This window comes from Phyllobates terribilis, unplaced genomic scaffold (genome assembly GCF_046119375.1).
Source record: "Phyllobates terribilis strain yellow unplaced genomic scaffold, ASM4611937v1 Scaffold_4__5_contigs__length_816908805, whole genome shotgun sequence".
Classification (NCBI taxonomy): Eukaryota; Metazoa; Chordata; class Amphibia; order Anura; family Dendrobatidae; genus Phyllobates; species Phyllobates terribilis.
Window position 1 is genome coordinate 618914136 of NW_027362764.1, and position 13698 is coordinate 618927833.

The 13698-nt window shown below is 45.5% G+C and overlaps 1 protein-coding gene across 2 annotated transcripts in view; it reads left to right on the forward strand.

The window, feature by feature from the left end:
* The window catches only part of RP1 (RP1 axonemal microtubule associated), a 1013486-nt gene that overhangs the window by 211156 nt on the left and 788632 nt on the right, over positions 1 to 13698 (forward strand). For both annotated transcript variants that reach the window (XM_073679301.1, XM_073679302.1), the window contains exons 10-12: positions 6957 to 7033; positions 7112 to 7143; positions 7228 to 7357. In XM_073679301.1, the coding sequence (XP_073535402.1) occupies positions 6957 to 7033; positions 7112 to 7143; positions 7228 to 7357 (239 nt within the window). The remainder of the gene's footprint in view (positions 1 to 6956; positions 7034 to 7111; positions 7144 to 7227; positions 7358 to 13698) is intronic.

Genomic DNA, 13698 nt, shown 5'->3' on the forward strand with positions numbered 1-13698 from the left:
ATAGCACCACCTTTGGATCAAGGCAACCTAACATGTCCGCCTGCATCTTCCTCACAGACCGGCAGTTTGCCGGGGACACCCTTATCAACCCCGTCTAAGCACAATAGCCAGCCCTCGGTCCCTCAGATGTGGACAAGTAAAAGACCATTTCCTCCTAGCCATGAGAAAGCTAAGAGGTTGAATTTCACCATCTGCAAGCTCTTGGCTACAGAAATGCTGCCTTTCCGCCTGGTGGACACAGAGGATTTTCGAGACCTTATGTCCGTCGCAGTGCCCCAGTACCAGATGCCCAGTCGGCACTACTTCTCAAAGAAAGGTGTGCCTGCGCTCCACCAGCATGTCGCACACAACATCACCGCTTCTTTGAGAAACTCTGTGTGTGACAGGGTGCATTTCACCACAGACACTTGGACGAGTAGGCATGGACAGGGGCGTTACATGTCGCTGACTGGGTACTGGGTAACTATGGTGACAGCAGGACAAGGGGCTGCTGTCCAAGTCTTGCCGTCCCCACGAGTTGTGCGTCAATCCTCTTTATGTCAAAGTTCCTCCACTGCTTCTGCCTCCTCAACCTCCTCTCGGTCTTCCACCTGCACCCAAAGCCTGTCTGGTCATGCCACAAGCTTTCTAACTGCGCAGAAGGGATCCTGCACACCTCCTTACTATGCTGGCAGTAGGGCTCAACGTCATCAGGCGGTTTTTACATTGAAATGTCTGGGAAATGTGAGTCACACAGCTGAGGAGTTGTGGTCAGCTCTGGAGAACCAATTTCATGAATGGTTGTCTCCACTGGACCTGAAACCAGGGAAGGCCGTGTGCGACAATGCTGCAAACCTGGGTGCGGCCCTTCGCCGGGGCAATGTCACACACGTGCCTTGTATGGCTCACGTGTTGAACCTGGTTGTCCAGCAATTTTTAGCCCACTATCCCAGACTAGATGGCCTTCTGCAGAGGGCACGGTCGCTGTGTGCTCACTTCCGCCGTTCGCATCCCGCAGCTCAGCGACTTACATCTCTACAGAAGTCGTTGGGCCTGCCACTTCACCGGCTAAAATGCGATGTGCCTACCCGGTGGAATTCAACTCTGCACATGTTGCAGCGACTGTGGCAGCACCGACAAGCCCTGGTGCAATACATTCTGACGTATAGCCTGGGCCAACGAGATTCCGAGGTGGGGCAAATCACGCTGGAGGAGTGGTCTCAGATCAGGGACCTATGCACCCTTCTGCACAGTTTTGAAATGGCGACGAAGATGTTTAGTGCTGACGATGCCATTATCAGCATGACTATTCCGGTGATTTACATGCTGGAGCACATGTTAAACAGAATTCGGAGTCAGGTGGTGGCACAAGAGGAGGTGGAGGAAGTAGAGGAGGAGGAGTTGTATGCGGAAGGGCTAACATCTGCAAGGTCCAGACGGTCGGCAGCACCAAGGCGGCAGGCATGTGAGGGTGGGGGAGATGATTTTACCAGGGCGCATGGTAGCAGCCAAACTAGTGAGGAAGGTGCAGGAGCACAGGAAGAAGTGGAGGACGAACTGATGGAAGACTCATCAGATGAGGGAGACCTTGATCACATTTCTGTTGTGCGAGGTTGGGGGGAGAGGACAGAGGAAGGAAGCATGATTGTTACCTCGCCACCAACACAACAGGGACTTGGTGCTCCTGGATGCGCAACACACATGAGTGCCTTCTTGCTGCACTACCTGCAACATGACCCTCGAATTGTCAGAATTAGAAATAATCCTGACTACTGGGTTGCCACACTGTTAGATCCCCGGTACAAAAGTAAATTTGCAGAAATTATTCCTGCCATAGAAAGGGATGCACGCATGCAGGAGTATCAGCAGAGACTGTTGCAGAATCTTACATGTGCTTTTCCACAAAATACCAGTGGTGCACGTAGTGAATCTCACAGTTCCAACTTGCCAACCGTGGGACCGTCAAGTGTTCAGCACTCAAACCGTAACAGAACCACAGTATCTGCTGGTAACATCAATTTTGCGGAATCATTTCACCACTTTTTTAGCCCATCCTTTGCAAGGCCACAGGAGACAAGAAGTCTGACACATAGTCAACGCCTAGAGACGATGGTACAGGAGTATCTCCAAGTAAACATTGAAGCCACGACTGTGTCACTGGACCCTTGCTCTTTTTGGGCTTCCAATCTGGATAAATGGCCGGAGCTAGCCACTTACGCCTTGGAGATCTTGTCATGCCCCGCAGCCAGCGTTCTGTCTGAACGTGTGTTCAGCGCTGCTGGTGGTGTGCTGACAGATAAGCGCACGCGGCTCTCCACTGATAATGTAGACAGACTCACGTTCATAAAGATGAACAAATCATGGATCCGAAACGACTTTTCTACCCCTGTGTCATCCTGGGGAGAGTAAAAGCTTGATGATTGGTTAAAATCACCCTACCAACCGTTTTAAGCTTTCAAATTACTAATCATGTTTATCTGTATCTTGACTGGAAAATAATTTGGGCTTTGTAGCAGTGTGCAGCACTGATCCTATTAGGCCATCTATAATAAGCTTCACCAGATTTAAAATTAAAAATAATTTTTAGCTGCATCTAGCCCGGAAAATAATTTTGGGGCTCCGAGATGCGCAAGACACATAAGTGCCTTCTTGCTGCACTACCTGCAGCATGACCCTCATATTGTCAGAATTCGAAGTAATCATGACTACTGGGTTGCCACACTCTTAGATCCCCCAAACTTTTCGATCAACCTTTTCATTTTAATAAAGACCAAAAAAATGGTCATTTTTGAAATTATAAGCATTAGCAGGTTGTTAGAAACTGAAATCAAACAGTTTTCAACTCAAAACTTTATTCTAGGTGATGTTACATTTTCACATAGGACCCCTTGTTCGAAAGGAGCTTCTGAACTCTCTCGTCCATTGAATTTGTCAGGTTTTGGATGGTTTCTGCTTCAATTGTTTTGCATGAGGACAGAATACCCTCCCAGAGCTGTTGCTTAGATGTGAACTGCCTCCCGCCATCATAGACACTCCTTTTAATGATGCTCCAAAGGTTCTGAATGGGGTAGAGGTCAGGGGAGCATGGGGTCACACCATAAGTTTGTCCCCTTTTATGCCCATATCAGCCAGAGATGCAGATGTTTTATGTGCAGCATGAGATGGTGCATTATCATGCAGAAAAATGATCTTGCTGTGAAATACACGGTTCTTCTTCTTGAACCATGGCAGGAAGTGCTGTTTGAGAAAATCCACATACATTATGGAGTTCATCTTTAGCGCCTTCAGGGATCCTAAAGGGGCCGACAATCTCTCTCCCCATGATTCCAGCCCAAAACATTACTCCACCTCCTCCTTGTTGGCGCTGTAGCCGTGTTTGCGTGGGGTGTCCATCAACCAGCCATCCTCCACTCCATTCATCTGGACCATCGAGCGCTGCACGGCACTCATCCGTGAACAAAACAGTTTTGAAATCAGTCTTCATGTAATGTTTGGCCCACTGGAGCCGTTTCTGCTTGTGTGAAGTGGATAGAGGAGGTCGACAGGATGGCGTATGCACAGCTGCAAACCTCTGAAGGACCCTGCATCTTGTTGTTCGGGGGACGTTGGAGGCACAAGCAGCTTCAAAAACTTGTCTGCTGCTATGACAAGGCTTTTTTGCCGCTGCTCTTTCAACCTGACGTAATTGCCTGTAGGAAAGAGTCCTCAATTTGCCCTTATCAGCACGCACACGTGTGTACTGTGAATCAGCTACATACTTCTTGATTGCCAAGACACTTCATCCTGATCATCGCACAATGTTGATTGTAGTCATGCCTTGACCTAAACACTCCACAATTTGTTGCTTCTCAGCAGCCGACACATCCTTTTTCTTTCGCATTTTGGCAGAAAATGTAGGCTGCTTAATAATGTGAGAGAGCCTTCTTAAGTAGTCTTGCCTTTCATTGGACACACCTGCCAAACTAATTAGCACAGGTGTCTGCAATTGCTTACAGTGATATAAAGAGCCCTGACACACATCACCATCAATGAGTTTAACTGACAAACAAACAAATTCTTCCCTTATCACTCCTAAACACTTTTTGCATAATAATTTGGAACGCGGTGTACATGTGCTTTTCCACAAAACACCAGTGGTTCACGTAGTGAATCTTACAGTTCTAACTTGCCAACCGTGGTCTGTATGGAATTGTTCAATAAAGGGCCCAAAATTAAGATAACATAGATGGGAGAGGTCTCTATGAATAGGAATTCCTAAGTATTTGATACCCTGTGAGGGCCAGGCAAAGGGAAAGTTGGACTGGATGGAATCCTATATGGATTTAGGGAGGGAGACATCGAGGGCCTCAGACTTCGCTGCATTGATTTTAAAATTTTACCATGTAACAAAGTGATCTATTTCAGCCATAACAGCAGGGATGGATATATGTGATTGAGTGATATATACTAGGACATCATCAGCAAATAGAGAGCACTTGTACTCGGTGCCTCCCACCTCAATCCACCTAATATTGGGGTTATGGCGAATTGATGAGAGCAGGTGCTCCGTCACTAGGATGTATAAGAGAGGGGACAGAGGACATCCCTGCCTTGTCCCATTGGTGATTGTGAAAGGTGATGAAAATGTTCTGACGCACCCCCTGGGCCTTGGGACACCCGGAGCCGGACCCTTTTTGGTGGATGCTGGTGGTTGTAGTCTTCGTGGCGGCGATCCGGTTCCGTGGCTCAGGGCGGTCAAACCAGTGGCGGAACTATTTATGTGGTTTTGATGTTTAAATGTCCGACTACGCCACCCGTGGATTGCGGTCAGAGTGAACCGCCGCTACAGGGCAGACCGCTAAGGCTGGTGTTGTGGGTGCAGCAGAGCGTAGCATAACTCCCCACGGGAGGAGTATAGCCTCAGGGCAGTGTATGCGGAGGATGGGGGTGATGGTGCAGGGCAGCAGCAGTAACGACACGGAGTCAGTGATGCAGTTCAGGGCCTTTACTCACAGTTCTTATTATCCAGACCACGTCTGCAGGTAACGGCTGCCCACGTCGTACTGTGCTCACCAGGTGAGGGGCTCAGACAACTCCCAGATAACTTTGGAGCGCTTCACAGGACCCCCTTTGTGTGTCCTTTGTCTGGCCTTTCTTACCAACACTTCTGTCCGGCTGCCTCGGGCCTCCTCTTGGTAAACTTGGCTCCAGTTTCCCTGACCCTATGTGGTGCCTTCCTAGCGGGTGGAGCAAGGGGCTGCGCCACATAAAATGTCAGAGCCTCCGGTTTCTAGCTGAGGGTCGTTTCCTGCCTCCACTAGTTCGGGGACCAGTCTCCCCCTTTGGCCTGACCCCTCCACGCAGGTGGATTCGGGCGTGCGGTGGCGACTCGCCCGTCCGCACCCCTGGGATCCCTTCATTCCTCGTTCCTGGAGCCTTCTCCGCTCCTCTTCCTTCCTTCTCCCTCTTGCAGGCCTGGGCCTCTGTTACTAGGCCCGCTTCCGGAGCAGAGCTCATGCAGAGCCCCTGCTCCCTGCCACTTCTGCTCAGACTTCTCTGCACTGAACTAAGATGGTGCCCACCTTTTATACTCCCTTCTCAATGCACCCAGGAACTGCTTCCTCCCTGCTCCTGCACTGCAGGGTTCCCCTTCCTCAGTGTTCCCTCCCCCCCACTCCAGCCAGGGACAGGGACTGTCGTGCCCATCTCAGGGGCATATTGGTCGCCCTGCCCCACGGCAATGTGGTGTAATGCATGCAGGTGTCGGGTCCTGATCCACACTCCATCCTTATCTGAGAGTGAGATATCACACCTCTGGGTGAGGTGCAATACGTCTGTAGCAACCGAGCCCTCGGTGCTACAGTTCCATTTATCTTCAGCCTAGGTGACGTATTGTGATACAGGGCCGTGATTTTGGCTATAAAAGGGTCCCCTAGACCCCTACCCCAAGCTTTTTAAGAGAATCATATATGGCGTGCCAGGAGACTCTATGGAATGCTTTCTCAGCATCCAACGAGAGTATCTACTTACAAATTTTTAACTGCATCTAGCCCAGGAAATACTTTGTGCCTAGTAGCAGTGTCTGCTAGTCAGCGGATTATCCCGGCTGTTAAGCAAGCTACACCACCTGTAGTTTGGACACTTAATTTTTTCAAAGGAAATGCTTCGGGACCACGGGATACTCAGTGAAGAGCATCAGGAGGCACCCCAAGGCATAGGGGCTGGGACTGGCACTAGGATGCCTTGCGGTGGACAGCCGAGCTCGATCCTTATAAAAGCTTTTTAACTGCAGCAGCTTTAGTGGACGCTACTGGAGCTGGAATTACGCGGCTGCTGGCATGAGACTTGCCCTCCAATAGATCCTTGTAAATGGATTTAAAGTGTATTCATTCAAATTAGAGGGACAATTTAAATTAAAAAGCTTAGAGCTGCCTCCACCACAGGGGGGCTCTCTCGACCCACCAGCAGACAGGCACCAGTATTGGGAGAGGGGGGCTGGCCGTCAGGGTTCACCGCGGCTCTGGCACAAACCCGGCGACACGGAGGTGGCACGGGCAGGAGCGGACTGGCCGTCTCGGCTTCTCACTTTTTGGATTTTAGAAGGGCATGACATGCCTATATCTGTGTCTCCCCCTCCTTTTACTCCTCCACCTCTTTTCTTTTCGCATGACTATATGTACTTGTCACTTTTCCATGTGTTAGTTGTGTCTTCTGAGCAGTTTGTCAGCTTTTGGACACCTTTGAAGGTGTTTTCTATGTGTTTCTATGTGTTTTTGTTTGCCTGCCATTGGTTTTAACGGTGTTCGAAGGTGTTCGACGAACCGAACCGAACTCGAACACTACGGGGGTGGCTCAACACTACCAATGATATGTCCGTCTCTGCTGAGATTCCTTATGTAGAACTCTAATCAGTTTAATCTGGGAAATGCAAACTATATAATTTATGGTTGGAGAATCCCATTGAGACAGGTGACAATGATTTTTAATTTTCTTACTAGGTGGCTAGATGAAGGAGAGGAAGATGGGAAAATTGTTAAAAAGCTATCCGTCACAGATGAAGCTGATTTCCCAGCCAGTAAGCCTGCAAATCTGGAACTAATACTATATATTAAGGAGAATTGTATTTACTACTATGATATTGTTACTTCAACAGGTTATGAACTCGAAGTCAAGAAGAAGGAAATGGTAAATCAGATTTGTGAAAGCTTGGAATCTTTGGTTCTATAAGGCTTTGGAACATAGTATGATGGTTTTATATATACTTTTCAGTGGACTGCTGAGAGATGGAAGTATCAGAACGAGAACTGCCTACAGTTATATTGTAAAGCAACAGGGAAATTTATACGACTTACTCCAGATGGGAGAGTGGACACACTTGGAGACAAAAAGGATAAATATGGTAACGTTAGCCTTAAATTTACAAACATGCATGTACTGTATTATACATTTCTACCAAAATAATATAATAATAGAGTAATAATAAGAATAGAATAATAAGAGAGTAAAAAGTCAAGTCTAGAATAAGATACAGTACAGACCAAAAGTTTGGACACACCTTCTCATTTAAAGATTTTTCTGTATTTTCATAACTATGAAAATTGTACATTCACACTGAAGGCATCAAAACTATGAATTAACACATGTGGAATTATATACGTAACAAAAAAGTGTGAAACAACTGAAAATATGTCTTATATTCTAGGTTCTTCAAAGTAGCCACCTTTTGCTTGGATGACTGCTTTGCACACTCTTGGCATTCTCTTGATGAGCTTCAAGAGGTAGTCACCGGAAATGGTTTTCACTTCATAGGTGTGCCCTGTCAGGTTTAATAAGTGGGATTTCTTGCCTTATAAATGGGGTTGGGACCATCAGTTGTGTTGTGCAGAAGTCTGGTGGATACACAGCTGATAGTCCTACTGAATAGACTGTTAGAATTTGTATTATGGCAAGAAAAAAACAGCTAAGTAAAGAAAAATTACTTTAAGAAATGAAGGTCAGTCAGTCTGAAAAATTGGGAAAACTTTGAAAGTGTCCCCAAGTGCAGTTGCAAAAACCATCAAGCGCTACAAAGAAACTGGCTCACATGAGGACCGCCCCAGGAAAGGAAGACCAAGAGTCACCTCTGCTTCTGAGGATAAGTTTATCCGAGTCACCAGCCTCAGAAATCGCAGGTTAACAGCAGCTCAGATTAGAGACCAGGTCAATGCCATACAGAGTTCTAGCAGCAGGCACATCTCTTCAACAACTGTGATCTTTGGTTCCAACCACCGTGTCTTTGTGCGACGCAAAAAGGGTGAACGGATGAACTCTACATGCCTGGATCCCACCATGAAGCATGGAGGTGGAGGTGTGATGGTGTGGGGGTGCTTTGCTGGTGACACTGTTGGGGATTTATTCAAAATTGAAGGCGTACTGAACCAGCATGGCTACCACAGCATCTTGCAGCGGCATTCTATTCCATCCGGTTTGCGTTTAGTTGGACCATCATTTATTTTTCAACAGGACAATGACCTCAAACACACCTCCAGGCTGTGTAAGGGCTATATGATCAAGAAGGAGAGTGATTGGGTGCTACGCCAGATGACCTGGCCTCCACAGTCACCAGACCTGAACCCAATCGAGATGGTTTGGGGTGAGCTGGACTGCAGAGTGAAGGCAAAAGGGCCAACAAGTGCTAAGCATCTCTGGGAACTCCTTCAAGATTGTTGGAAAACCATTTCTGGTGACTACCTCTTGAAGCTCATCAAGAGAATGCCAAGAGTGTACAAAGCAGTCATCAAAGCAAAAGGTGGCTACTTTGAAGAACCTAGAATATAAGACATATTTTCAGTTGTTTCACACTTTTTTGTTAAGTATATAATTCCACATGTGTTAATTCATAGTTTTGATGCCTTCAGTGTGAATGTACAATTTTCATAGTCAAGAAAATACAGAAAAATCTTTAAATGAGAAGGTGTGTCCAAACTTTTGGTCTGTACTGTATGTATTCCTCCTACAGGGTGATCAAAAAAGACCCAGAAACCTGTTTCTCTTTTGTGGTTTGTACAGGATGATGGGTAATGGAAGGATGATTTCCTCATTATAGGAGATGCTGGAAATGGATTTCTCTATCAGTTCAATATTCCAGACCTGAATTTGGTTTGCTTTATTAGTTTGGTATGCCAGGAAATGAGTGGTATAAATCACACACTTCATCATTAAAGGGGTTGTCCACTATTCAGACAACCCCTTGTGAATCTACAGTGGTGGCCAAAAGTATTGGCACCCCTGCAATTCTGTCAGATAATACTCAGTTTCTTCCTGAAAATGATTGCAATCACAAAGTGTAATTAACAGCACCTGTAACTTACCTGTGGCACCTAACAGGTGTTGGCAATAACTAAATCACACTTGCAGCCAGTTAACATGGATTAAAGTTGACTCAACCTCTGTCCTGTCTCCTTGTGTATACCACATTCAGCATGGAGAAAAGAAAGAAGACCAAAGAACTGTCTGAGGACTTGAGAAACCAAATTGTGAGGAAGCATGAGCAATCTCAAGGCTGCAAGTCCATCTCCAAAGACCTGAATGTTCCTGTGTCTTCCGTGCGCAGTGTCATCAAGAAGTTTAAAGCCCATGGCACTGTGGCTAACCTCCCTAGATGTGGACGGAAAAGAAAAATTGACGAGAGATTTCAACGCAAGATTGTGCGGATGGTGGATAAAGAACCTCGACTAACATCCAAACAAGTTCAAGCTGCCCTGCAGTCCGAGGGTACAACAGTGTCAACCCGTACTATCCGTCGGCGTCTGAATGAAAAGTGACTGTATGGTAGGATACCCAGGAAGACCCCACTTCTTACCCCGAGACATAAAAAAGCCAGGCTGGAGGTTGCCAAAACTTACCTGAGAAAACCTAAAACGTTTTGGAAGAATGTTCTCTGGTCAGATGAGACAAAAGTAGAGCTTTTTGGGAAAAAGCATCAACATAGAGTGTACAGTAAAAAAAAGAGGCATTCAAAGAAAAGAACACGGTCCCTACAGTCAAACATGGTGGAGGTTCCCTGATGTTTTGGGGTTGCTTTGCTGCCTCTGGCACTGGACTGCTTGACCGTGTGCATGGCATTATGAAGTCTGAAGACTACCAACAAATTTTGCAGCATAATGTAAGGCCCAGTGTGAGAAAGCTGGGTCTCCCTCAGAGGTCATGGGTCTTCCAGCAGGACAATGACCCAAAACACACTTCCAAAAGCACTATAAAATGGTTTGAGAGAAAGCACTGGAGACTTCTAAGGTGGCCAGCAATGAGTCCAGACCTGAATCCCATAGAACACCTGTGGAGAGATCTCAAAATGGCAGTTTGGAGAAGGCACCCTTCAAATATCAGGGACCTGGAGCAGTTTGCCAAAGAAGAATGGTCTACAATTCCAGCAGAGCATTGTAAGGCTATGTGCCCACGATGCAGAAATGCTCAGGATTTTTTCCTGAGCGTTTCTGCATCTCCCTGGCAGAAAAATTGTGGATTGTACATGTGGATTGTACATGCGGATTGTACATGCGTTTTCCTGCCAGGGACATGCGGAAATGGAGCGTTATTCACTGACATTTCTGCATGTGGATTGACAAGCGCTTTCCAAGTGATTAGCATCACTTGGAAAGTGCTTGTGACAACTAGGTCACACTATATAAATCCATGCAAACAGCATGGATTTATATAGTGTGACCCGAGAGAGTGGTAAAAATAAAAAATAAATATATACTTACCCTCCGATGGCCCGCGCTGTCTTGTTTCGCTCGGTCCCGGCTGCCGGCAGCAGTGAATTGAAAGACCTGCCGACGTCAGCGTTGCGTGACCCGTCACATGACTCTGACATCAGCGCAGGTCCTTCAATTCACTGCAAAGTGCCGGGAAGCAAGCAGGAGCGCAGCGCGGGCCGACAGAAGGTAAGTATACATTTATTTTTTATTTTATTCTTTTTTTTACAGATTTTTTAATGGTACCTGGGTGTGGATGAGACTCTCCTCTCATCTACACCCGGGTACCATCCGCACATTAGAATACTTGGATTACGCATCTACATATACAGTGATGCGTAATCCATGCGGTCTAATGCAAGTCAATGGCGGCGAAGACGCAGCACTTCCGCAAAATAATTGGTAGTGCTGCGTTTGTTTCCGCAATGATAATCCGCAGCGGAACTTTCCGCAGCATGTGCACAGCACATGCGGATTATCATTGGGGAACATTGCTGCCCTTCTACCATGCGTTTTTAATGCGTTTCCGCAGCTGCAAAAACGCTGCGGAAACGGATTAAAAACGCATCGTGGGCACACAGCTTTAGAAACTCATTGATGGTTACCGGAAGCGGTTGTTCGCAGTTATTTTGGCTAAAGGTTGTGCAACCAAGTATTAGGCTGAGGGTGCCAATACTTTTGTCTGGCCCATTTTTGGAGTTTTGTGTAAAATGATCAATGATTTGATTTTTGCTTCATTCTCTTTTGTGTTTTTTCCTTGCAAGCAAATTAAATGAAGATAATAATACCAAAGAATTTGTGATTGCAATCATTTTCAGGAAGAAACTGAGTATTATCTGACAGAATTGCAGGGGTGCCAATACTTTTGGCCACCACTGTATGTTTCCCCCCAGTAAAATAATAATACCTATACTCACATCCGGTGCCGGCACCATTCCAGTGGTGTCGGCACTGGCTCTCCCTGGGTTCACATGACATTGTTATGTCATGCGATCCCTGTGGCTAATCAGCGCTGACTTCACTCTCCTCTCCCTTGAATAGCTGTGGCTGCTCTCTCATTTCCTCTGGATGTCTAATTTGTCCGAAGGAGAGAAGAGTGATGTCAGTACTTATTGGCCGCAGTGATTGTTATGTCACATGAGCCCCGGGAGAGCCAGTGCCATCACTGCTAGATTGGCATCGGCACCAGAGGTGAGTATAGGTGTTATTATTTTACTGTCGGGAAATATAAAGATTGAGAAAGGGTGGTCATTGTGGTTGACAGCCCCTTTAAGTGTAAGTATTAGTGTCAGCCTACTGATGATAGCAGCCTACATGCATGGTTTCCTGTGTCCTCCAATGAAGACTATGAGAAACGGATTTTATGGTACCAAAAATCCTCTTTTTTTTACAATATTATAGATTGAGTTCATACTTTTTTAAATCCAGAAATAAACAATATCCTGAAAACCTGAAAAAATTCTTGGTGAGGTAAAATGGAAAAAAAAACACAATTATATTGTTGCTTGGGTTTAGTTTTTTATAGCCTTCAGTGTGCAGTAAAAATTATATATCAAATGATTTGTTCTGTGGGTCAGTATGATTATGGCAATCTAATTTTTAAAAAAAAATAAAACTATAGTTTTTGTCCTGAGCCTAATTTTTTTTTCTTTGAAAAAAGCCAATTAAGTTTTTAATTGCTTTTTTATTCAATATTTTTAGACGTGGTGTTAACTGTTCTGTTTAGCATTTGTGTGAACATATCCCAATTGGTGGTGTGTGGGGACATGATTACTGTGGTAGAAGGGATAAGGTTACATATAGGATAAAGGTTGTGTCAGGCAAGGTATCTAGAGATCAGTGAGAAAATAAACTGGAAAGAGCTTTGTAGGTTAGGATTTTAAATGTATTATCTGTGTACTGTGTAGACAGTGGAGGGATTGAAAGAGAGGGGGAAGGTATTTGAGGCATGAAAGGACAGCTGAGTGACAGATTGGGGATAGATTAATGGTGGAGCTAGTGAGTTAATTTCAGTAAGCTAGTAGGGACTTGCTTTTTGGTTGTATCATATACAAAGTATTGATTATTTCAAAATGTTTGTGTTTTTGTTAGGGTAAAGTGTACCATTTTTGACATGAGCTCACAACTGCATTGTGAGATGATGTCAGACCGGAGGCTCTCCCTTAGACATGAGAGAATATTTTAAAATTAAAAATGAAAAAAATTAAACTTCATCAGCTTCAACGAATTAAAAAAAAAAAATCACTTCGCAACAAATCAATTTTGACACAAATCTCAAAGCCTACAATTTCCCTGAAAACATGCGTATTACACTCAGGTCTCCAAGGGCTGTATTGAACACTTTTCATGCTCTTTAATACAAACATAGCCTTAAAGTGGTGTCTAATACCTATAATGCCATTCATAGGTATCTATCTTTCATCCCTAACCACTTTGGTAATTTGCTTTTTATAAAATTCCCTATCATTCCCCCTATCTTGCTAATAGCTATATGTGATTTTTTTCTTTACTTTACTTTTTTTTTAACCCCCCCCCCCCCACACCTCGAAACAAGACGTCATCAGGGGGTGGCACTTCAGTCACTCATCACAATTTCTGCCAAGGCCATTCACTGATGGCATCCTGTTTTAGGGGAAGGTGATGGAGAAGTGATCATATCTCCAGAGGCTATCGCCACACTTCTTCTGTGTCCGCTACTCGTATCTTCAGTATCCACCACCACACTTCTTCTGTCCCTGCCGCTTGCATCTTCGGTGGCCACCTCCACAGTCCCTGTTTTTCCTGTTTTTGACACTGCTGCCTCTTTTCCAGAAATGAGCCATCATCATTGGGCAGTGATAGAAGTAAAGTGAGCGAAAGCAGTGCCACCCCTTATTGTTTATCAATGCTTTTAAATGAATGGTCATCAGGGGGCAGTGCCGCTGTCACTAACCTTGATTCTATCACTGCCCTCTTATGATGTCTCATTTATGGGAAAAAGGCAGCAGTATCAGAAGCTGGGACTGTA